Source organism: Scomber scombrus, chromosome 9, assembly GCF_963691925.1.
Source record: "Scomber scombrus chromosome 9, fScoSco1.1, whole genome shotgun sequence".
NCBI lineage: Eukaryota > Metazoa > Chordata > Actinopteri > Scombriformes > Scombridae > Scomber > Scomber scombrus.
In genome coordinates, this window is record NC_084978.1 from 13003595 (window position 1) to 13028430 (window position 24836).

Below are 24836 nucleotides of genomic sequence, written 5' to 3' on the forward strand. Positions count from 1 at the left end.
AGAATCTGTTGGGTCCGAAACAAATATTTGATTGTGGATTTATTTTTTTTAGCAAGATTATTGCAACAGACTTGCACTCGGAGATGAATAGACTCAGTTGATTGGCTGTAAGCAGACACGCTGAACACTAAATATCCGCTCACACCTGCCCTCCCGGACTCTAGCACGGCTCCTGTCGACTGCAAACAGATGTTACTGTTAAAAATGTGCCAAAGCATCACAACACTAAACTCTTGATTTATTCAAGGAGCACTGACAGTCATATGTTTTTCATTTCAGGCTCAATTCAAAATCACACGCAGCACTCAGCACAGAAATCGTGTAATTTTGTTACTCTTTTCTTTATTACTGATACTTTGAAAAACAATCCATTATAAACTGATGTTACACAAAATTTCTGCTATTGCATACAACAAATTGTGCTTGTTTTAATCCACACTGTTATGTATCCATTGTACTTTGCGTTACTACTATTATGTAAAAAATATATTTATATTAGTAGCATAAAAAGCCTTATTTGAAATTATTAAATTTGTCTATTTGCAGATTTAAATGTAGATTTTAACTGTTAATTCCCTACTGGAGTGTGATCAGATCCATGTTTACCTCAAGGTTGCCTTGAATATTCTGTTCACCCAATAAAAATTGACCAAACCCAAACACTCAAATACCTGCTGACTTAAAGGCAATCTGTCTGCTCATGTTGTTGTCAGTAGTCTTTTGTAGCAGCGGTTGTTGGCTCTTTGGATAATTTGACTTGCCTTAGTCTTCGAATCTGCCCACACCACCGAGTTGAGTTGATTGAATAAGTTAATAATTCTGTCTAATATTAGGCAATAATTTGACAAAAACAGCTTATCAAAAACATGCATCCAATCTTATTTTATGCTTTTATGTATATGTGCTTTATCCCCTGCTGTATTTTCTTTAGGTGTGGTGACGATTTTCTGGCCTCCGTGAATCTCAGCTGATGATTTGTTACAGAGAAACAGTAATGGCACTTCAGTGTCGTATACTGATCACATTTGAACATGACGAACTGCGTTCTTGTCCACTTTTTTTCCCCTCCTGCAGTTCTTCTGGACCTATTTGCTTGTTTGTCCCTCCTCATCTTGTGTTAGTAATACTGACGAATATCACCATGGCAACCAGAGTGCTTTTATCAAACTAATCACAGAAGTCTCTGTGGAGCTCGAGCCTCTCTCGTTCCTCTTCGTCCAGCAGGAAACTATCGATGTAGGAGAAAAGCTCATCTGAAGCCATCGGGATAATGAAGCGCTCTCGGTCTCGTCCGCGCTCATCCAGGAGCACCATGCTGAAGTAGGATCTGGAGATCCTGAAAATCTGCCTACAGAGAATCACAAATCAGCTGTTATATTATTAAAGGAACAGTCCGCCATCTCATACACGGCCATGATTAAAGCAGCATTCATTGATTTCATGACCACAGCACTGATATATCACTTTGTAAAGTTGTTATGTGAACATGACAGCAAGCAGTTGCATTTTTACACACTACATGATCATTTATTTGGTTTCATGTATCTGGACAATCTGATGTATGTAAATCCAGTTCACTCTCCTTTTAGCTTTGCCTTAGTCTTCACCCTCTCTCACTCTTTAGCTGTTAAATGTGCGTTCACCAGCTAGTTGCCTGTATAACATTTACAGTGGGTTTATCAGAGCTTTTCTGCTGGAAATCAGGATAATAGGAGTGTAGACTGAACCTAAACAGTTCAAGCAGCTTATAATTTACCATTTTTATAAAAAACTATTTTTCCAATAACAATTTGTAATGTCAGAGGCATTGCTCATCAACTACAGAGAATTATCACCTGACCCCTCGGCATTACAGAACTTCATGGCAAGTTTTAGCTTTGTTGTTTAGCTGTGTGATCCACAACTTTTAGTTCACTCTCACTGCTCTCATTGTGTAATTATTGGTCGCAGCAGGCAGCTGTTTTCAGCAAAAAAGCTCTAATAACCCACACTGCTCAGCACCAAGCAGCAAACAGACACAGTTAGTGAACATAGTGAAGCATTTAGCAGCTAAAGGGCCAGATATTTCCCTCAGGAGTTACAAGAAACAAAAAAGAGAGGTTATGAAATTTCTTGTTAAATTATTAATTCAAATGAATTATAACGTTGCTCTGTAACTGCTGGAGTTGTAACAAAGAAACTGTTTGTTGACATGTTTGCCATATTATGTTAAAAGTTTATGATATGTCAGTGTTGTCACAATGTGTTTTGGCCGCTCCCAACTGGCAAAAAAAATCAGTTGCAGTGCAGGTCAAAGTTTTGGTAAAGGCTAGAAAACTAAACAATGAGCTAAAAGATGCCAAAACCCTGTGGAGCTGAGGGGAAGTGCAGAATTGGGTAATAATTCAATGCCACAAGTGACCATTTTTATTTTACTCACATTTGATTTGATTGTTCAAACTAAAATATTGATTAATGCAGCTTTAATCTGAGGGTTGTCGACCTCAAGGAAACACTTTTTACGTTTACTTTTTATGGGGATAACCTTGTACCCTAACAGATATTCCTACTCAGATTTATCCACTACTGTAATCCAGTCAATGATTTCTGATTTCCTAGATTTCCCAGAATGCCTTTGGACCACATCCAGAGAATGTGCCTCAGTATGTTGCCCACACTCAGCTGCGGCTTTAGTGTGAGTCTGAAGGATAGGCAAGAGATTTTCCAGTCTGGAAAAAGTGAGCGGTGCCCCTCACTCAAGCTGCACTGCTGTTAGTGGAAAGAACGTTATATCTTTGGCTCCTCTAAGATGAATTAGTCCCTGTAGATCAGATAAAAAATGTTTTAAAATGGTGAACTTTAAAATAATCTCTTATTCATTGACTTTCTAGGGATCAAAAGCCATATGTTTACTATTTGTTAGAAAGTCTTGTCTAAATTCCAGTACAGCTACACTGGAATTATGTTGCTATTTTTAATCGTGTTATTCTTTGGAGGGGATTTTTTCCTTCACGAGTCAACCGAAAAGAAGCTTCCCTTTTATTAGGAGGGTCTGACATTTAAATGGAGTCAGGACACAACACTCCTGAGAATGTGGGTTATACAAAGCCTTTTCACGGTGGAGTTTTTTTAACTAAATGCACTTTTATCCCTGATAAAAAATCGCTATAACCAAGTGATGAAGTATCTCAGTGTTACCTCAAACCCTCAATGACTTCAGAGGTCAGTTGACTTTCCTTGATGCGACCCGTCTCACGTGGCGGGGAGCCCAGGAGCTCGATCACCGTTACGTGTCGCAGGTCTAATCCACAGTCTGATTTCTGGTGGGAAACACAGAGAAGCATGAGAGAGAGTTTTAAACTGTGAGGATTTTGCGGGTGTTACTGTCGATTAAATTTCTCATTTAAAGTCACCAGCAGCTTGAATCTTCCTCACTTGTATCATGATGTTCTGCATCTGGTAGTCCGGGTCAGAGATGTTGGGTGCAGATAGGATCAGCAGCCTCCTCTTTTCATAGAACTGATCCAGGAGAGCAGCTGTTGTCTTTACATCTGATTTAATCTCCATTACTACAGACACACAAGGTCACATTTACATCCGTCCCACTAAATATTTATATCTGCTACAAATTCATGAGCCTGATCGCCACGTTTATGCGGTAGGATACTCACAGACACACTCAGCAGGACTTCCAGCCCAGCTGCGGTTGAACTGGCAGACGCGGCTCGACACCCCCCTCCGCTCATATCCTGCATCACAGTGGTACTCACAAGTTGCTCCGTAGTTATTCCCATCAGAGGAGCAGGTAAGGTAGCCGTGCAGAGGTGGAGAAAGTTGAAGGCATCTTCTCACTTGGAAGGAGAACAAAGTGGAAATTAATTGCGTTCATTTTTCAAGACAAAAAGTTTGACTCTCTTCAACTGTTCTGTCAGCTTTACCCTCAACACGAACGATAAACTTGCAGGCAGCTCTGTTCCTGGCTTGATCGTACACCTTGTACCGGATAATGTGAGGTCCCTCTTTGAAGTCACTGCCTGGCTCTGGGCCTACTAATATCACACTGCAGTAAGAAAAAAAAAAAAGAAAAAACAGGCCAAAATTTTAATTCTATTTTAAAGTGAACAGGAAAGGTAAGCAAAAGGAAAGGAGTGACATACTCAAGTGATTTATCAGCAGTATCCGAGGCAGTGGGGGGGTCCCAGCTCACACTGGCAGTGAGTTTTCCAGGCTCTGCAATCTTGAGTCTGGACAGAGGACACCTAATCTTTGGAGGATCAGTATCTGGAACAATCAGTTTGAAAAGTACAACAGTATGGGTGACATTACAGAAAGGAAATTGAATTGAATGGCTTTGTGAATAGCTGAGTATGAAGACTAAAATACAACAGACTATAGATTTGGATCCAGTCCAAAGAACAGGCAAGCAGGAAATAAGCTTGATTGCACACAAGATTTTTTTTGTTTCGAACTTCTGGCCAGTACCTGAACAAACTGGCTGCTCCCCGGTCCATGACCCCCCGTGCTGACAGGTGCGTGAGTGTTCCCCCTCTATGCGGTAGCCGGTGTCACACGTGAAGTCACATCTGGAGTCCACCACGAAGCCTTCAGTGCAGGTGTATCTGCCATATGGGATGAGGGGTAGCACATGGCAACGCATCCCTGTGGAAACATCATCATAAAGGAAAAAAAGTGTGTTACATAAAAGGGTTGAAACAATCACAGAATCCTATGAAAAAAACCCCAACAAAACCAGCAGTTAGTCCATCTCTTACTTCTGTCTGTGGCTCCAGCCCATTGCTGCTACTGAAGTTGTAAATCTTCACAAACATCAAAAATATCTAGTTATTTCTTTCTTTAAAGCCAAAATAATTTACTCACAAAGCAGGGCACTGTAGCTTTCGCCAAATGTTACTCAAACAGGGGTAAATTATGCATTTGACCGGGACTATTTTCAGCTGCGGATTAATACACATTTTAACACTTATGGCAGCAGGATGGAGGATCGACCTGCCTTTGTTTTTGTTTTGTTGTATAGTTTTATGATGGATCGTGATTGATATTGTGTGAAGCTGTATGTATGTATGTATGTATGTATGTATGTATGTATGTATGTATGTATGTATGTATGTATGTAAGTATGTATGTATGTATGTATGTATGTATGTATGTATGTATGTATGTATGTATGTATGTATGTATGTATGCAGTAGTATGTCAAAATACCATTATGATGGGCACTAGCAATTTAATATTTTTTTTTAAGTACAGTGACAATAAAAGCATCTTAAAATTAACAGTGCCCTAGGACCAAGGCACTTTTTCTTTGGCAGCACAGACAACACTCAGTAGATAAATTGTTGGTCAGATTAATCCTCATATGGGAACTTCCACTCACTGCGGCAGTAAGCAGTCCCAGACCAGCGACGGCTGGCGAGGCAATGAATCGAGTTCTTCCCTATCAGCCGGTACCCTCGGTCGCAGCTCATCTCGCAGCGGGTGTCCAACGTGCTCCGGTGAGCTCCACCTCGAGGGGAGTGGCAGATCAACTCCCCATTGGCCAGATGTGGAGAATGACACCAGTGCGGATCTGTTTTTAAAGAGTAACCAAACCCAAATCTGTGTCAAACCTGGCTTCTAATCATGAAAAGCAAGATACTGAACTGGTTATCTGCTGTTAACTTGTCTTTGGTGCCTGGTGATGTCCCTCATACAACGACAGCATCATTTGATGTCAGACTGTAGGCCTACGCAGATTTGAGTTTAGGATTTGATCAAGTCCACTTACACAATATATTTGAGTTTGTGTTGAACCTGTGTGTGTCTGCGTTTTTATTTCACACGTACCTTTGTAGTCTAGTTGAGGCGTGAAGTCCTCTTCTACAAAATCAGTGTAGGTGTCGTACACTGTGTCCCCCGAGCCAGCTGAAACAACACAACATCTGTGAGACATGTGGAAACAGAAAGCAACAGAAGTGTAACAGGACTTACGAGACCAAGCTGGCACAAGCCAAACTTGGCTGTCTGGTTGGAAAAACATTATGACTCGTTATGACTTTGAGTGTCTGTATCAAGCATATTACTTATATATAGATAGATAGACAGACAGGCTGACATGAAAATTAATCTCCCCACAAAATCTCATTTCCATAACTTCCTTTCAGGTTTCCTTTAACAACAGCTCAGTAACATTCCAGATCGACACCTGGATTTGCAATCAGTGGCACGAACGGAAACTCCTCAAGGTTTTAAACACAAAAGCATTAAAATCTTGTGAATGTTACAATGTTTTACAGTACAAAGCATGTTAGACTTAATAATTCATTGTATTATTACACAACTTTATCTACTAACTAAATTAGGACAAACAGCATGTTCTCATTAACCACTTGGACGTTGGCTCTCTTACTCATTTCTTTTCCTCTATGTTTTAAGCAGAGTGTACAATGTCCTTAATTCACAACTTTGTCTCCATATCAGACTTTCTGTGCAGTGAATCCTGTTTTTTCATGTTACCCTTGTGTCTCAGCAGTTGTGGTTCAGACACATTATCCCCTCAAATAACTCCATGTTTAGAGCTGAGTGCCAAACTTTCCAGTCGGTCAACCTCCACCCCCATCTCAAGTCAGTTCCTGTATTTGCTTCCTTTGCTTTCAGCTCAACCCTGGCTGTTTTCTTACACAGATGCCTCTCCCAAATAAACTTCCCTTAAACCCTGAATGTGTTTGGGGTACTGGAGATTCTAGGACATCTTTATTAGCTCAAAAAACATACTTAACATTGTTTTTATTTGCTTGATGTTTCGTATCTTTTACTAATTTTAAGAGAATTGCTTAATACAAAGAATTTTTGACAGCTCCCCATAGTCATGGTTAATATTGACACTACTTTTTATGCAGCATTACGCTTCCTGAATATCAAATAAGCCTATCTAATTTCTGCTGTTTTGTTAGATTTTATGACAGTTTATTGATAAGAAACTTAAGTAACATCATTATGTGACATAACATTATTGAGATTTCTTTATCTGTGTGTGACTTTTGGCTATAAATAGGAAATGAAATAACAATGTTTTATGGTAATTTCTTACTTTTTCCCATGTATCAAATGTGCAATCCCATTTTGTTGTAAAGGAAATCACTTTTCTACATGTTGGGTTAAAATCAGAAGAAATGAACAAAATATTTACAGTAAAGGAAAAAAAGATGGAAGTAAAGTCAACAAAACACTTAAAGGTGTAAGCACATTTTCTAATAAGTATGCATCACATCTTTATTAGAAACTTCCCTGCTGTTAAAGCAGCTCCAGGTTGGTTTTTCGGAGATGTTGCAAATTAAACCGGTCGTCAGCATTTTTTCTCATAATGAGCCCAATGTTCCACTTTGCAAAACTTCCTCAAACTCATATTTCCCAAGTCCCCCTCAAAGAGAACTAGTCACAGAGGAAATGAAACAAGCTAGGCTCATCAGTCTGATGGTGTGCGCTGCAGTGCTGAAGCAGACACATTATTTCAGGTGTTTGACAGCTGACATGCATCATTGTGCATACGGCAGTTAAAAAACGTTTAATCATATGCGGGTAAAACTACTGCAGTGGGGAAAAGTAAATGCATTAGTGCACATTTGAGAGACTTGTACTTCAATTGAGTATTTCCATTTTATGCTGCTTCATACTTCTACTCCACTACATTCATCTCACTGCTGTAACCACTTTTCAAATGTTGATTTGATTCTAAAAATTGTAGCTGTTACAGAGGACATTGTTCTTACTTTTGATATTTTAAGTACAGTTACACTAATACTGCTGCTGCACTTTTAAGGTTTTAATGTATTTTGTGAGAAGGACCTTTGCTTGTACATTTTTACAATGCCAGTAAATCTGAACACTCAGACAACGACACACACCAGGCACCACTCACAGTACTGACTTCAGGTAAAAACATGCAAACTCTATGTGTGTCTCTGTAGCAGCGATGAATCATACTGGAGGCAAGTTTGTGGTTTTCAGCCCCTGATGGTTGACAAACGGCACCTATTTGAGGTTTCATCTATTTCAGACTAAGGCCAGATAATGACCAGCATTTTTTCAGTCTCTCTGCATTATCATCTGAGCATGTTTGTATTTCTCTGTGTGGATCTGAGGTCACGTCATTATCTTGCAGGATTAAATGAAGGATTTAACACACTTAGCCCAGAGGGGGACTCCTCAGTAATTAACTGTCAGTGATTGGAGTCGAGCTGTAATTAAACTGCCTGGTCAGCACGCAGAGAAGCACCTGAACTGAAGGAAGCTCAGCTACAGCCTTTGTGGTTTCATTTCACTGGATTCGAGCCAGTTGCATGTTGGGAGATGTTGTGTTGGAGCTTCAGTCTCAGCTCTTCATTCCTGACTGGGAGGACAGGGCTCCATTTGCATTCATCCAGTCGGCTCCATTATTCAGCACATCTGCATCTAATACAATTGTTATTACTGCTTTGAGGTGAAGGTATTTCCCAACTGCAGGGAAGGGATATGAATGTTTTCAGTGATGTGAACTGCTTCTAGTAAACTGATGTGTTATATTAGATATGTTTGGGGCAAAAATATCAAATGACATTTTGAAATTCAATAATACTGAGAATTCACAAACTTGGACACATATTTGAAGACATTTTAGTCAAAAAGTTTACCTACCGTCTTTGTTTAGACTCATGAACTCACCTGTGAGATATAAAATGAGCACAGCAACACTGCAGCTGAGTGTCATACTCAAACTTCAAATCAGAGACACAAAGAAAGATGACACAGCTGGAGGGGAAGAAAAATTAAAAAAGTTCTGCACAGCTTCTCTTGATCCGAAAGTCAAACAAGAAAACAAAGTTTTAATCCAAACAAAGTTAACAAATGATCCTCAAAAGGCTTTTAAAAAACTCGTCACTGTTTTTTGTCCCAGCTGGAGAGTAGAGTGCTCCTGTCTCCGCAGAGTCTCCGCAGCTTTTGACACAGAAGAATTCGTTTAGTTCATAGTTAAAGATGAAACCACTTGGTGGCACCATCGGACTTCTCATGTGTGTCTGTTTCCTCCCACCACAACTTGAAACCTCCCCAAATCATTTAGGAATATTATTACTCCTATGATGTTATTATCAAGCTATCACAGATTTGCTGTATTTTTATTTTATTTTAATGCAGTAAGTTGTTTTCAAAGTATTATCAAATTGGATTAGGATTTGTCCCATAATAGGAAGTCTGTATGATTATCTAATAGACTGTGGAACATAATTATAGTGTAAATTAGATGTGAGGAAACAATCTTCAAGTCATGCTTGCAATTATTTTTGAATGCAGAGATAACGAGATAATCAACCCATTATGACAAGAAAACAGAAGGTCATTTCCTCTTCTTTATTTGTTTATTTATTTCCTCTTATTGTTTCTTATTAAGAAAAATATCAAGAACTCTTTGTCTCTATAAGCCGCTCTTTGAAAGAAAGAGTTCATGAGGTAACCCATTTCAATTTGTTTGCTAACTTTGATTTGATGGGATGTTTCATGTTCATTTTATTAGACTTAATGAGAGAAAGGAACGTAGGGTGGAGAGAGGGAATAAGAACCAGCATACGACAGATTTGAACCCGTGTCCTTAAGAGCCAGCTGAAGGCTAGTTGCTTGAAAATGTGAGCGTGCATGAGATAAAAGAAATAAATAATACATAATACAATTCCTGTCTGTGTTAGACCTTGACTGAAGTACAGTCTGAGGCTTTGATCAACAATTGGTACACATTGATTTTACATTTTCAGTTTAAATTAGTTGCTACAGTTGGCAAGACGCCATGTATGCATGCTGGCATGACACTCCTCGTCTCTGATGAACATAGGAAATAAGAAGAAACAACTTTTAGTTTTCTGGTGATTACGGGTTGATTATCTGATTATCTTGAGATAATGGTATAAAATGAATAATATATTTTATTGAATGACGTGTCATTTCATTTAATTGAGCTCAGTAATGATGTAATTTAGCTCAGTGGTTCTCAAAATGGGGCAATAAAATAAATCTTAAAGCAAAAATCTTATCAGAGGTGACCTGGGACAATATCAAATCAAAAGGAGGTCTAATTCGTGTCACACTTGAGGTCCTCCAAGTGAAAACGTTTGAGAACCACTGATTTAGGTCACGTCAGATACAGCAAAGGAGTGTAAAGTCACACAGCATTAGGCAGGAAGTCAACAACCTTGCCTTCTGCATAAAAGTATTTTATCAAGTTAAAAAGATTTTTCTTATATGATGTTAAGTTAACTGTTACTCTTAAACATTAAGTGATGGCTGTATCTCAATTAGTTGTTGAAAGGGATTACTTACATCATGTTGGAAAAAAATATGGTGCACACGGAAGTCAATTTTAGCTGGGAAAAGAAAAAATAAGTTTGGATACAATTAGTTCAAAAATATTGTCATACAAATGACATACAGCATTAAAATAATGACCTTATATCTCAGAATGTTGGTTTCATTGGTCAAAATCAATTAGATTTAGAAGTTGCATTTAAGATAAGATGTGAGATGGAAAGTCAAAACCCATAAATAATAAGTCAAAATGATGTGCTAGTAACAAACCAGATTTACTGTTGGTTATACAATGAGATAATGAGTCAAAATAATAAAATGTGTGTCACAATGTAGTTTTTTCCATTGTAAATCATGACATGGCCAGACTTAACCTATATCTTCCATACTCATACTGTTGACTGAGTAGCTTATCTCATCATATTTTCATCTTCCATAATTATAGCTGCTGCTGTGGTTTTAGTAGCCCTGGGTAATGGTTAACATGGACATTATAAGACTGGTTTGCAAACATGAAAACACTTACTAATACTAATATCCCCGAGGTCACCCTTTTATTGTGACCTCTGTAGCTGAGGGTGGTTTCTTTGAACATTGCCGCTGACTTGACGCTGGTCTGGTTTGAGGAAAACTGTTTATCCCTACAGGAAAGTGAATCTAGGTTGCGATATTTTTTCCATAGGACGGCCAAGTCTTAACCCGCCTTACTCTGCCTGTTATTGGCTTACGCTCACATTATTGCCCCGTCTCTAACCAATCACACTCCTCCTACCAAACGACGGAAATGAGCACTAGCCAATCAGAGGAAGAGGAGGGTGGGTCATGACTTCGCCATCCTAGGAGGAAAAAAATTGGCATCTGGCTTAGTGACGACACTTCCCTCGCTGTCCCTGGATTTATCCCCCGAAGTTTTCTCCCCCACTTCTCCCCTCCAGGGCGCTGCGAAGTGAACTTTTTCCTTTCTTTTTCTGGCCAAAGTAAAAAGAAAAATAAGCTACGATGTCGCCGCCGTCTCGCCGGCTTCAGACGAAGCCTGTGATCACCTGCCTGAAGACTTTCCTCATCTCCTACAGCCTCATATTCTGGGTGAGTTGCATGACATGTAATGGGGGACAACAAGCTAAAGGAGCAACAATGGGCTAAAAGCGGCGATGCACAACACGGCTAACCACATCATGTCCTTTAAATCACGACAGACAGGGACACACTCGGAGATACATTAAAAAAAAACATCCGGATAAATGCACACGAGTCAAAGTGCGCCTAGTTTTCTTCTTAATTAAAGAACCACTTGTTGGAGAAAAGATCACTGGAGCAGATGTTTGTGTTGTTCCGCTGCTGGGAGGATCTACTTTATCAACGTCTCATTAGTGTCCATAAGGGAAAAGGAGCCTTTAGTTTTCTGTGTCACTGATGGAAGAAATCAGACCAGTCGACTAGTTGGTTAATCCATTAATTGTATCAGTCTTTCTTCAAGTGCAAAAAAATGTTGTGGCTCCATTATGTGGTTTTGTGGTTGACTAAATCAGAGCTGCAATAATTAGTGGATTGATCAATTAGACGAGTTACCACTATTAAATTAACGAAGTCTTTCTTATGCCACTTTGACAACAAACAGAAAAACTTTAGATTGTGGACAAAACAAGACATTTGAGGACAATTTTTTGATACTTTATGAACCAATTAACTAATCAGGTAAACAAGAAAATAGTCAAAAGATGAATCGATAATGAAAATAATAGTTTGTTTCAGCACTAATATGTTGTAGGCTATATGGGTTTTTGATTGTTTGATTGATTGGTTTGTCATAAAATAAGATACATGAAGTAGAGCTGCAAAACACAATTAAATGGCAACTATTTTGATAATCAATGAATCGTTTAAGTAATTTTTTAAAGCTACAATATCAAAACGACACCGGTTCCAGGTTCTCAAATGTGAGACTTTGATGCTTCCTTTTGACTTTACATGACAGTAAATTTCATCTCTGACCGCTGGTCAAACAAAACAAGACATTTGAAGACAACACCTCGGTGTCTGGGAAACTGGGATGGATATTTTTCATATAGCTCTCTATTAGTGATTAATCAATTATGAAAGTAATTAGTTAATTATGAGGACATCACCTTGGGATGGGGGAACCCTAACCCTATGGGAGATTGTGAATATTGAATATTATGTTTGACCTTTCAAAGGATAAATGATTGATCAAGAAAGTAATTGGCAGATTAAATGATAATGAAATTAGACTGAAAGTTCTGATTACTGACATTCTGGTAATTGATTATCGCTTGCTCTTTTATCAAGGAAAAATCCCAAACGTTTGCTACTGATCGTTGTCTGGTCTCAAAATGTCAGTAAACAGTGAAAAACGTATGAACAGTTTCCTTTAGCCCTGAGCGACATCTCCAAATGTCTCATTTTGTGAACCCAAGGATACCTTGTTTTATCATCACATGAGACAGAAAAGCTGCAAATCTTCTCATCTGGAACAAGATAATCTTTGGTATTTGTGATTATAAAACAACTTGAATGAATAATAGATAAGAGAAGAAGATAGTTGCTTTTTTTGTCGATTTTCTTTTTTAATTTGGACTGTTGGTCGAATTACAGAAGAACAAACATTTTATGATCGAGTTAAAGTAAATAACAGTCAGAATAACAGATAATGAACGTGAATGTCAGCTGCGGACGAACAATTTGTATGAAAGGAAAAAATATAAACAGTCTTCAGAAGAAAATGAGGAGTAGTTGTCGCTCCCCTCGCAGCTGTTAATCTTTGTACCAAGCAAACAACCACCTCAGGCCGCTGCAGCAAAGTTCAGGTTGGTGCTTATCTGTCAATTTATTGCTCTCGGCTGGTTGGGCTGATGCGTCCCTGCAGGCTAATGACTGTGTGGGCAGCGCTGGAGCAAAAAGATGCTGAGATGATTAAACCGCAGGCCGAGGATAGCGACTTATCCCAGGTGTGTTTTCACAGAAATGTTGACGGATACATAACAAATGATATTTTATGAGTGACATTAGAGGAAGGAGAGTTTATCACCTACGCTCACTGTGGAAAATGTACATCCTTTTTTTTTTCAGTATTCTCCACTGACTCATCTGCTTCTCTTCATCTGCATTTCCTCCCTCGAGAGCAGCGATTTAATAAAGGAAATCAATAATGGAAATTCTGTTTTCTCTGGATTCACCTCCTTGTGCTCCTTTTTAATTAAAAGAGTATTATTTGCCAGATTCAGTGACTGGTTTCTCCGACTAGCTGCGCTGCTCTCATGTGACTCTCAACATAATATTTCCAAAGCGGTCCATTTTTTAGACAAAACAAGAAAACTGAAGACATTAATTTGAGTTCTAAGAAATTTTGATTGCAATTTAGTTTCACATTTTTATGTAATCAATCAAGAAAATAATCTGCAGATTAATAAATAAAGAAAATAATTGTTAGTTGCAGCCTTACTTCACAGTTGAGAAGTTGCAAACAGCAAATTTATAATATTTCTACTTGACAAACTATTTTAACTATTATTATTATTATTATTATTATTATTATCAGTTTTTGGTGATTGATTCGTTTATTGATCGGCTCGTCATTTCAGCAAACACTTCCTGTATTTGTTGAGCTGTGAGTCTAACTGATGAAATGTTGAAGCTCCTCGCTCTAAATTTGACTTTTAAGTCTTAAACAGTGAATTATTTATCATTTGTGTTACTTCAAATCATTAAAAGCAACTAAAAACATTCAGGATTATGGATTCAAACGTTGTTGAACTTTAACCGCTCTGGTGTGTAATGAAGCATGCAGGTTTGAGCCTTTTTAATCTTTTTGGTTTTGGCTCTAAAAGTCTTGTCGTCTTTGTGTTCGGCTCTCTGATGACTCCTCAGATCACAGGCATGTTCCTGCTGGCGGTGGGGGTGTGGGGGAAGGTGAGCCTGGAGGCCTACCTCTCCCTGGCTTCTGAGAAGAGCACCAATGCACCATATGTCCTCATTGGGACTGGAGCCACCATCGTTATTTTTGGACTGTTTGGTTGCTTCGCTACATGCCGCGGCAGCCCGTGGATGCTCAAACTGGTCAGTGGAGGCGCAGCAAATCCTTAAAAATGTCCTCTTCACATGTGACCCCTTTTTATACGTTTTTCTTTTTTATCCTGCAGTATGCGATGTTCCTGACCGTGGTGTTCCTGGCTGAGCTTGTGGCCGGGGTGTCAGGCTTCATCTTCAGGCATGAGGTGAGATCCTGGAGCCAAACACTATTAAAATATTTTTGAGTGAAATGTAACACTTCAGTAACACACTTTTGTTTTTAATTTCCCAGATAAAAGCCACTCTAGGTACCGCCTACAAAGTCGCATTGCAGACCTACAACACCACCGGCAGCAGCAGCGCCGCAGTCGACACCATCCAGAGGACTGTAAGTGGGAGGTTTGGCATCACACCCGAAGCTGTGGCTCTTATCTGACCTTTGTTTGTGTCTCACTGTTCAAACTGAATTCTCGCCGCTTATGTAAGGACACTTTAGAGAGCAGGCCGACTAACGCTGAAGCACGTAGAGCAGAGAAACCGCGCTGGTGCAAACTATCCAGCTGTTGTCACTGCTGTTTTCCCCAACAGATAATCAAAAACATCTGTAATGATGTCACCCAAGAGCAACAACCCGTCATGTTTTTACACCATTAAAAATATTTCTGTCCCACTTTTCCGTTGCATTAAATTTGTTGTTGGCGTTTCTTCTACTTGCAGCTGCATTGCTGTGGGATGAAAAACTACACTGACTGGGAAAATACACCATACTTTAAAGAGAAAGGCATCCCCACCAGCTGCTGTAAAGACAGCACTAAGTGCTCACCGGAGACCCTGAGAGACCTCGACAAGGCTAAGAACGAAGTGTACACAACGGTGAGTTTACACCCCCACAACAGGATAATCAGTTCAGCTCAAACATTGTCCAGCCATGTTTTTAAGGGGTTTAAAAAAGTCACTCTAATATATTTGTTTCCCTGTTGTTGTAGGGTTGTTTCGCACTGGTGACCACTGTGATGGAGGCCAACCTGGGAATCATTGCTGGGATCTCTTTTGGAATTGCATTCTTCCAGGTACACGTAATGTTTTTGTCTCAGAGTTAAATGGTGGTTTAAAGCAAATGTAGCTGTTTCCAGTCTTGTTCTTGTAGCGTTGGCTGTCGTTCCTTTCAGTTACGTTCATATTTTACTCCCAGGTGTCATTACTAAGACGGGAGTATGCAGTGACACAGGCAGCGACAGGCCCGTTTTCACAGTGGATACTTTGAAATGTCACATTAAAAAAAACAGGTGTCAATGAGCTGCTTCAGTTTCAGCATTCCTCTACTGAAGATGCGGCCTGTTGTCTGCTCTATACTGCATATTAAAGTGTTTTTGATGCAAAAATTCCCAAAAATAAATAAAAAATGAATGAATCCGCAGTTTAAACCTGTTAACCAAAGAAGCAGTGTGTCCAAAGTCACTCCCTATTTACAAATAGTCACATTATAATCTCCAAAATTTCAATTTACTGCTCACTATGGAGTAAACTCAACTGGTGTCTTTTTATATGAGAGTATTAATGAGTGAGCGAGAGCGATTTCAGACACGCCTCAGTAAAACAAACATCACATATTGATCCTAATCAGGCCCTCACATTGTAAAACTGAGCGCAGGTCAAAGTTGAACCAGACGCTTACAGCGAGTAATATTTTCACACTGAAAACATAGTGTGTTTATTTGGAGAAGCTGGAGGCTCCGTGCACTCCTCCATACGACGGAGGTAACGCAGGATGACACGCTGCTAGGAGGCTGACGCGAAACATTATCTACAGTGCATTATCAAGATTTTACTTTAGTGTGCAGTTTCTTTTAAATATTCTATTATTTAAGTTGGTTTTGCCCGTTTTTTAAAGGATTTGTCTGTTTTATTTTGCTGTCCTTGTGAAGCACTTAGTAACGTGGGTTTTTAAAAGGGTCATTATAAACTGTACATTCAAGTATAAAAGAAGTCAATGTCCGTGTCAGATAATTTGACTTTAAGGAGACACAAAATGTGTCTGAAGAGAAGTGATTTTGACTTCAATGGTCACGTTGGAGCTCTAATCTGAGTCAAAACCACACAATAACTAACCAGAAAAGGAGAAAAATCACATATTTTCCAGTATAACTAATTATATTGACCACAGGGCAGCTTTTATATTGTTACTGTAGTATTTTATACATTTAATCGACACCAATTAGGCTCCAGTTAAGGAGGTAAATGTGCAAACTCATCTAAAGTAGTTGGTGTTTATATCTGGATCTATGTCAGTTATTTTCCTATTTATCAGTTTATTTTTGTGCATCCAGGTTTAAGCTCTGCCAGTTCAAAGAGGCAGCATCTGCATATCTGAGCAGTTTATCATTGACCAAAATATTATCATAACTGATAGCTAAAACCAGAATATCCAGATTGTAAAAAAAAAAAAAAAAAAGAAAAGAAAGAAGAACAAAGATTAAATTTGGATGTGGTTTTGTTGGGACTAATCTGTCTTAAGTTAAATTAAAATGTATTTTTTCTGCTCAGCTCATTGGAATATTCCTGGCTTGCTGCTTGTCTCGATACATAACCAACAACCAGTACGAGATGGTCTAACGGTGACCTTCCACAGGTAAGACTTTTAATACGATGCTGTCAAATATATTCAAAATTGGGGAAGAAAACACAAGTGGGAAACTAATTACCGTTGTGCAGATTGTGAACTTACCTTCTAACAAACTGCAGCAGTGATTGAATGAGCTCACATTCAAATGCCAACGTTAATAATCTGTTTTCTGTCTTTTAGGTCACTGACGGGCAGCTCCTGATGCAAACTAAGTCAAAAAGAATCTCCTGTGATTTTTAATATTGTGTTGTGTTAGTTTATATTATACTTTTTAGAGAGGGAAACGCTCTCGCTGCTTCTTTTATCCAATCTCACTTTTTGGCAAACGAGCAGAAGGGAATATGTGAAAGGAATTTAAAAGGGAAGTCTGCAGCATAGTTTGACCAAAAAAAAAGAAAGAAAAGGGACCCTTCAAGATTCAAGGACAGTTCAGAGATAAGTTGTTACTCTTGGGATTTAATTAGGGAATATCCATCAAGAATATATGTTGTTATCTTCTCATTTGAGTTAATTAACTCTACCAGTATGTCAACATTTCCATTTCTTGTGTCTTTATATAACGCAGCTTTTTTTTGTAATTTTGCTAAACTTAGTTTGTAGCTAAGCAGATGAAATCTAGACAATAAGCTGACAAACTTCAACACTAAATGAGTTTCTGTGTGTGTGAAACGCAGACAGACTGAGGTCGCCATCCTTGAAATCAAGTATTTGCGGTTTTCTGTGGAAACGTACCGATTGATCATGTGGGCGCAGCGTCGTTTGAAAGCCTGCATTCATATGTGCCAATTACAGCAGCCCAGCCAACTTCATATCACAGTTTTCAGTGTTAAATTGTTATTCTTTTTGTGGATGCATGTGAAATACTTGAAAAAAATAAAGATGAATTCCAGCATCTTGAACAGTGTGTGTGTGTGTATGTTGCACAGCTTTGAAGATATTTTGAAAATATTGTGGCTGAAGCAGAGAAACACGACTCGGTTATTTTGAGGCCTTGTGAGGGATTTATACAGACACAAAATGTGAAAGGCATTTAACTTTTCCGATGCGCGAGACAAGATTCAATATAAATGTCAGCATATCAACATTTGAATGTGGAGTTTTAGTGTTGTAGTTCAGTATATTGGTATTAACTTTGATTATATGGCTGGGCAGTATTATTAAATGTATCAAATATTATGATATATTTAACCAAAGGCTTTTGAAGGTGGGAAGCATACAGTTTTAGTGGAGGCTCAGTTAATAGAAGTGAAAATAGGACATTAAGTTATCACACAGATAAATGTGAGTGACTTGGTTCAGTGATAAAGTAGTTTGGGGGGATTTTAATGTTTTTCCCAGAGTCAGAAACCAATAAATCCTTTCATTTAAGGCCTTTTTTATGTATTTGGTGTAATCTGATGTTCAACAATATCAGGATATCTTGGCTCCATTGTCTAAGTGATCAATAACATAATCATGATCCAACAGGCATCAGAAAATTGAGTGAAACTAAACAAGTAAATTGGGGGGTTGATAACTGACAAATTGAGAAGCTGTTTATATATGCCAACATAGAAATTTGGTATTTTATGACCAAAAACTAATTGACTATTGATTTCACCCAGTGTGAGTCACATGAGCTCAGAAACATCCCAGTAATGAAGCCTTTAAGAGAAGAAAGTCTGTACTCATAATGACTAAAATCCCAGATGAGATCCAGTCATAGTGATCACACTGTTGTTAACTTTAGTTAGTTTAGTTAGTAAGTCTCAGCACAGTTGAGGATAAAAAGGGTCTAAATAGATGTTGCTCACTTGCAGTGTGTTAGATGACGTCGACTGGAGCCACAATGAATGTTGCATGTTACAAATAATCCCCATCAGATGGATGAAAAATGTCATTTTCATGCTGTATGTATACAAATAATTACCACCTGTTTCTACAGGCATTATCATACCAAAACAGCCATTAGTAATTAGTTTGCAGTGTTCTCATAAATGTATGGACGACTATCACTGAATGATTCTCAGGCGAGTCCTTTTTTCTGATTTCTGAGCAACATTTTATATTCATGATGATCCATTCAGATTCATAAGGTGAGTGAAATCTCTGGTCACCAGGTAATTAAAATCACCTTCCATTAAATATTGTTTTTCTTTCCTCTTGTTCCTTCGGTTTTGGAAACTTGAAGGCTGCTGTGCACAAACACTGTAGGAGGCATCTTGTACCCAACTTGTGAAATAAAACATATTTGCATGTTTAGAGTTGCTGGATTTTCTATGTAATTTTGAGATTAAATTTGAAGGATTTTAACATCCTAATTGAACATTTTTGAGAGGGGAAAAACACAAATTAGACACATTATTCACAGTAGTATTTTACTTGCATCTTAAAACATCTTTAACAATTAAATAACAAAAATCTTTGCTTTTTCTGTACTCAAATAGACAGTTTTGCCTCGTCTAAGAATATCCAAGTAAAAATAAACTTGGCACAAACATTAGAAACATGCAGTCAATGAAAAGATGTCTGGCGGGCACAGGTGTAACATTACAGATAGCTCTTGCTCAACACTTCATCGTTAATCAGCATCATTAAAAACCCCTGTGCTGCTTCCTGGTCACTGCTGGCTTTTCCATGAATGCGGATCAAGGTGAGGGATTTCCTTCATGCTTATGTGCTGAAGAGGAGCCAAAAAAAACACTCTCAGGTTAGACAAACGCCTTTAACTCAAGAGTGCAATGAAATGAAGCGTTTTGTCTAAAAAACGGATAAATGTTGGAGATTATTTTGGGGGTTTATCCAGCCAGCAGGTGGCGGTGTTGTGTAACTAAATAAACGGAGGCAACTGAAAACTGGAAAATGACTGAAGAAAAAACCCCGATTCCTCTACTTTTATATTGTGTGTGTGTGAGTGTGTGTTTTACATTAAAGTAGATTAAACCACACCCATGATAAACCTCAGCGTGCAGCCCTACAGCTGTGCAGACTTACATCACTGTTTGTTACCTCCAGGCTGCAAACTGCCGGACAACCTGAGCAGTAAATAGGGTGCAGCTAATTGCAGAGCCGTCGACAAAGACATTTGACCGGCAGCGATAATGTGCTGTGTGGATTGGTTGGTTTTGGATCAGACGCTATTAGAGTCCGCCTTCATCCTCCCTGCTGTCCAATCGGCTCTGTAGGAAACCAGCAGGGGAGGGCGGGGTTAGTGCTTGTTTCCACTCCGACCCGGCTGTGTGGTATAAAACCTGGGTTCAGCCTACTGTCAGCTAAGGAAATCTTTACTTTCCTTCCCGGCGGGTGGTGTGCGGAGCCTGAGACGACTTGGTTAATCTAAGCAGCACCGCCAAGAGACATTTTCCTCAGGTTACCTCGTGGTTCAGGTCAGTCTGCATCTTTTTTTAATTTATTCAATGATCGTTTAAAAATTCCCTCATCAGGGTTTTAACAACAGGAAGTCAAGGTCATACTGATGTGAAAGAGGCATCACAATGCGGCAAAATGAAGGCGGTTATTTATGTGGCAGTCGAAATGCACTGTGGGGAGGTTTTTTTTTAGTGCTGGAGACCTAGGTAGAGATCTGTGGATGATGTGTGAAACAAGCTGCCTCTGTTTCATCATCTGTCCTGCAGCCTCGCTCTGCTACACTGTCAGGTTATGAATTAGTGCTCAGTGTGTAAACTCACATCTGGCATTTCCTCTTGTGTTTTATTTGTTTTTTTATGCTGCATCTGATCAATCATTTCCTCTATTTCTTTTGTAGATCAGCCACTTCAAAAAAACCAACAAGCAGCTCTGCCTGTAACTCCACCTGCCAGCTACACTGTAACCAAGCCAACCTAAAGCCTTCAACATGATGCAGATCAGCAGCGACTCAGCCAGCAACAAGCACTCCCTCATCAACGTCATGCACCGCTTCATCGCAGCCGCCAACAACATGGATGAAACCATCATGGTGCCGAGCCTGCTGCGAGACGTGCCGCTGGACGAGCAGCAGCAGCAGCAGGAACAGCAGCAGGTGAGCAAGTTGGAGGCCAACAACAACGAGCCGCCGTGCCCCAACAAGCAGAGGGACATGTACGAGCACTACCTGCTGCTCAAGTCCATAAAAAACGACATGGAGTGGGGGCTGCTGAAGAGGGAGATGAGCAGCGGCGCCAGCTTCCTGGAGATGGCGGTGAAGCAGGAGGAGCAGCAGCCCGTCACCGGGGATCTGCTGCTGGACGACAACTCGGACCTGGAGCATCAGTTCCACTACCACCTCAGGGGACTGTTCGGAGTTCTGTCCAAGCTCACGATGCAAGCAGACCACCTCACCAACAGATACAAGAGAGAAATCGGAGGCGGAAACTTCATGAGATAAGTCTCCATTCTTTTCTTTGTGTTTATCCAAGGAAGGTTGAAACTAGGGTGATTGGACGACCCTCAACCCTCCTTGGATAACTTCTTTTTTTCCCTTATCCCCCCCCACCCCCCGGACTGCTTGACTTGCAACAATGGGATGTGTTATGAGAAGGGGTCCCCCATCTCTTCATAATGGATCTCAATGGACGGTGAACTGACCAGGGCAACCACTTTGTGACTTGTCACTCCTGAGTAGCTACACTCCAACTTCTCCTCCTTTTCCTCCTCCTCTTCCCTGCTGCCCCTCCAAAGATACCTGAAACCAGTGACGCCTTCACGTGTCGCCTGCGTGTCCGTCAGTGCAGACACTTTGTGCTCGGCAGAGGTTTTATTGAATCTGTAATCAAGTCCAGATGAAGCCCAGCTCTGGTTTATGCAGAAACTTTTCCTCGTCTTCATTTCAAGAATTCTTTCAAACATGAATTTGTCACCAGATTGTCTGATTTGTGAATAAAAAGAAGGTTTCTGACTGTAGGAGAAATTGAATGCTGGTTATTCTGTCCCTCCTTAAATTGCATACATTATTTTAATGCTGAGCTGAAGGGCTCCTAACTGCATCTGTCCTCTTGGTATTACTGTAACATGGCGTGCCTTGACTTTTTTTATATCCTGATGCCCTGTTCAGTTGGCTCCCATTGTCTTCACTGCGGAAATGGAAACTTCAAGGTGTTGCAATGAATTAAATCATTTTATTTGTCCTTGGATATTTCAAAACCATTTTTATAAAGCAGTAAAACTGAAATAAATAATTGGAAACTGACTTTTGGCTTGTCTGATTTTTGTCACTGTCAACAGGAAGCATGTCAGAGGTGTTACTCTTCCTCTTGTCACTCAGGTAGAAACGTGTTTTTGAGAAAAAGGAGTTTGTAAGGTGCCTCAAGGGCTTGGCAGGAATGTGTATTTAAACATGCTATAACATGGAAACACCAGTTACTTTACTCAGTTCTTGAGTCAGCCAAGTTTAGCAGCTTATGTAATGTTGTTGAGGGGATTTACTGAGGATTTACCTAAAGGAGACGTACGTGTGTGTGTAAAGCTGCAAAAGAGGTCATGCTCTGAAACACTTCACACTATTTTCATATCATTGCTGTTTTAATGCAAATAGGAAGTTGTGCTGATAAGTAAATCTCCTGCACTAGTTTCTGCAGCTCTTCAGTAGTGTAGAGTGCAGTAAGCACTCAAACTCAAAAAAGCAACCGTTTTTTTTTTTTTACTGATTCCATGTTTTTAAGATATAAAATGCACAAATAGTTAACCTTCTTAGACTAATATTGACACAGTCTGCTTATCATCAGTGTTGGAAATTATGGCTGCAATACGACCATAACCTAGCTCATTGACCGGTTAGATATGATAAGACTTTATTTAGGTGCGTGAACTTGATAAAGAATAGATTGCACCCTGCTGGGACAGAGAACATGCCCTTTAAAACCTCTTTGAGGAGATTTAAAGGATATCAGTCACTGATTTCTGCTACTTTGACACCATCAACATGATGTCAATGCAGTATAAATGAAACATTAAATTGATATATATGTTGCTCAAAGTGGTCGCCCCCACCAGCTGCCACATTTATCCATCACTGTGTGCAACCCTCCCCTTAGCAACAGCTTCACCAAGAGTAGCCAATCCGGATTGCAAAGGGTTTTTTTTTTTTTTTTTTGCTCTCAAAGGCACAGCAGTGATTAAGAGATTGTGGTGTGATGAAGGGCATCCAGGAAGCGACTGGAGGGCAGACACGGTTAAAGAGGGAGAACAAACTGGTGCTTCTCTCACCAGCAGCGAGGGCGCCGGGGGTTGAGAGTTTGCATAAAAAGTGCTGCATGAGCCCTGTGGTGCGAAGCTGCAGTCCTCCTCTTTCCTCCTCACAATGGACCATACAAATGGCTGCAAATCAAAATGGCTGTGCTGGTCAGCGCCTCAACCCACTCAGATAAACTGGGTCACCAAACTGGTGACAGCTGGCCAGACAGACAGTGTCAGTAGAAAATAGATTTCTATTATTTAAAGAGTTTAAACTGAAATCTGCAAAACACAAAAAACAAATCTCCATATTTCATATCATTTAATCTTTTATTGAGTCCACTGAGAACAACCACTAGTAATATTCTTATGGTTATGAGAAAAATATCATATGATATGTTATTTAAGTTATTTATTTATACAGGTATTTTGGCAGTGAATCAAGTAACTTCAAATCTAGCCTCAAACATTCCTCGGACTACATTTGCTTGTTTTCAAATCCTGTTTTCCCCTGCACACTCTAACCAAACAAATCTCAAAAGGCGTGAACCGCGACACTGATATTCTGTAATACAGATCTGACTGCCGGCATGTACGAGTCTTCCAAGTCACATTAATGACTTGAGAAACCTGAGAGCAAATGGTTGCAATCAATCAGTCCGTTGCAGACTTGAAATGTCTCCAGAGTTGTGAGGAAGTCTCATCACGCAGCAGCAGCAGTTTAGAAAAGTCAGTGTGAAGCGTCAAAGTCCACTGGCAGGGCGATATTCTAAAATGTTTAATGACACTTTATGCGCAATATGAACTTATGGCCCCATAAAAATTACAAAAGCGCAATGTGAAAAGTTAGATGTCTGATATTTCTGTCTTGGCTTGAATTGTGAGCTACGGTGACACAAGAGCTTCGGGCTCAGTGCAATGTGACGAGCAGATCTTGGGACATGAGATACATTTGGTGTTGAAAGGCCTCTCAAAGCTCTCTGTGGTTGGCAGGTCTCCGCTCCACACTGCCTGCCTGCATGAGGCTGCGTGATCACAGACTTGGCAGACAATGTCAGCGTCTGGTGTCGACTCTTCACGCACGCATCACCCCAGCAGCAATGTCTGTTGCTCAATGGCTGTAAAAGTCCTACCTGACAGATAAAAATCACAGAGTAGCAGACGGAGCAGAGATTATTTTATGAGGTAGGTCAAGCCAAACTGATACAGGTGCTGGGAGGTGACGTCTGAAGGATCAATCATTTTAAATAAATAATCTTAATATCTTTTCACCAGTGCAACTGCACGTACAGATATTCTGGCTGCAGGCCTCCACCCTGTTGGTCTTTATCACCTGGCCACTCTGGTTTCTCTGCACTTTTCTATGGTTACAGCACTGCTCCCTGGGTAAACACCATTCATTGTGTTGTTTGCTTTAATATCTAGGCATGTTTCAGAGAAACTGAGAGACAAATATGCAACTGTTACAGTTTGAAACTGCAGGTGAAACTGGACAGCACCAAGAGAACATTTACAAAAGTTGAAGTGTGTTTGTATCTTGGTCCCGAGTTGCTTGTGCTTGTGATTAAATCAGGTTTAGTGTTGTGTACTGTGACGTATAACGCCTGCATGCAGTGGAGTTAGTGTTGCTAGGCATTGCCATGGCGTAAAAATGAGACGGTGAAACACACATCATTGTGTGTTGCTCAAGCATACAATATGATGCCTTGTGCTGCAGACATAACAAGAGTCAGCATGCCCACTGATGTCATTA

The 24836-nt window shown here is 39.7% G+C and overlaps 3 protein-coding genes across 4 annotated transcripts; 2 read left to right on the plus strand and 1 right to left on the minus strand.

Annotated features, from left to right (window-relative positions):
- Positions 1–16: 16 nt before the first annotated feature.
- Positions 17–8939, minus strand: srpx2 (sushi-repeat containing protein X-linked 2). Its single transcript, XM_062426229.1, has 10 exons — positions 8677–8939; positions 5824–5901; positions 5375–5566; positions 4462–4638; positions 4137–4260; positions 3918–4039; positions 3651–3830; positions 3415–3548; positions 3178–3299; positions 17–1348 (listed from the first exon to the last, which is right to left on the minus strand). Exons 1-10 carry the CDS (start codon positions 8720–8722, stop codon positions 1168–1170), a joined length of 1356 nt encoding a protein of 451 aa, XP_062282213.1. The 5' UTR covers positions 8723–8939; the 3' UTR covers positions 17–1167.
- A 2217-nt stretch (positions 8940–11156) lies between these two features.
- tspan7 (tetraspanin 7) lies at positions 11157–17853 on the plus strand. Its single transcript, XM_062425946.1, has 8 exons — positions 11157–11391; positions 14191–14379; positions 14463–14537; positions 14624–14719; positions 15049–15204; positions 15318–15401; positions 16876–16960; positions 17135–17853. The coding sequence occupies exons 1-7, from the start codon at positions 11305–11307 to the stop codon at positions 16942–16944; spliced, it is 756 nt and encodes a 251-aa protein (XP_062281930.1). The 5' UTR covers positions 11157–11304; the 3' UTR covers positions 16945–16960; positions 17135–17853.
- Positions 17854–20179: 2326 nt separating this feature from the next.
- Positions 20180–22100, plus strand: mid1ip1l (MID1 interacting protein 1, like). Of its 2 annotated transcripts, none has more exons than XM_062426090.1 (2): positions 20180–20319; positions 20700–22100. In XM_062426090.1, exon 2 carries the CDS (start codon positions 20790–20792, stop codon positions 21297–21299), a length of 510 nt encoding a protein of 169 aa, XP_062282074.1. In that variant the 5' UTR covers positions 20180–20319; positions 20700–20789; the 3' UTR covers positions 21300–22100. The 2 variants fall into 2 exon arrangements, with proteins under 2 accessions (XP_062282074.1, XP_062282075.1); XM_062426091.1 differs by having other exon boundaries at positions 20212–20323; positions 20705–22100.
- The last annotated feature ends 2736 nt before the right edge of the window (positions 22101–24836 follow it).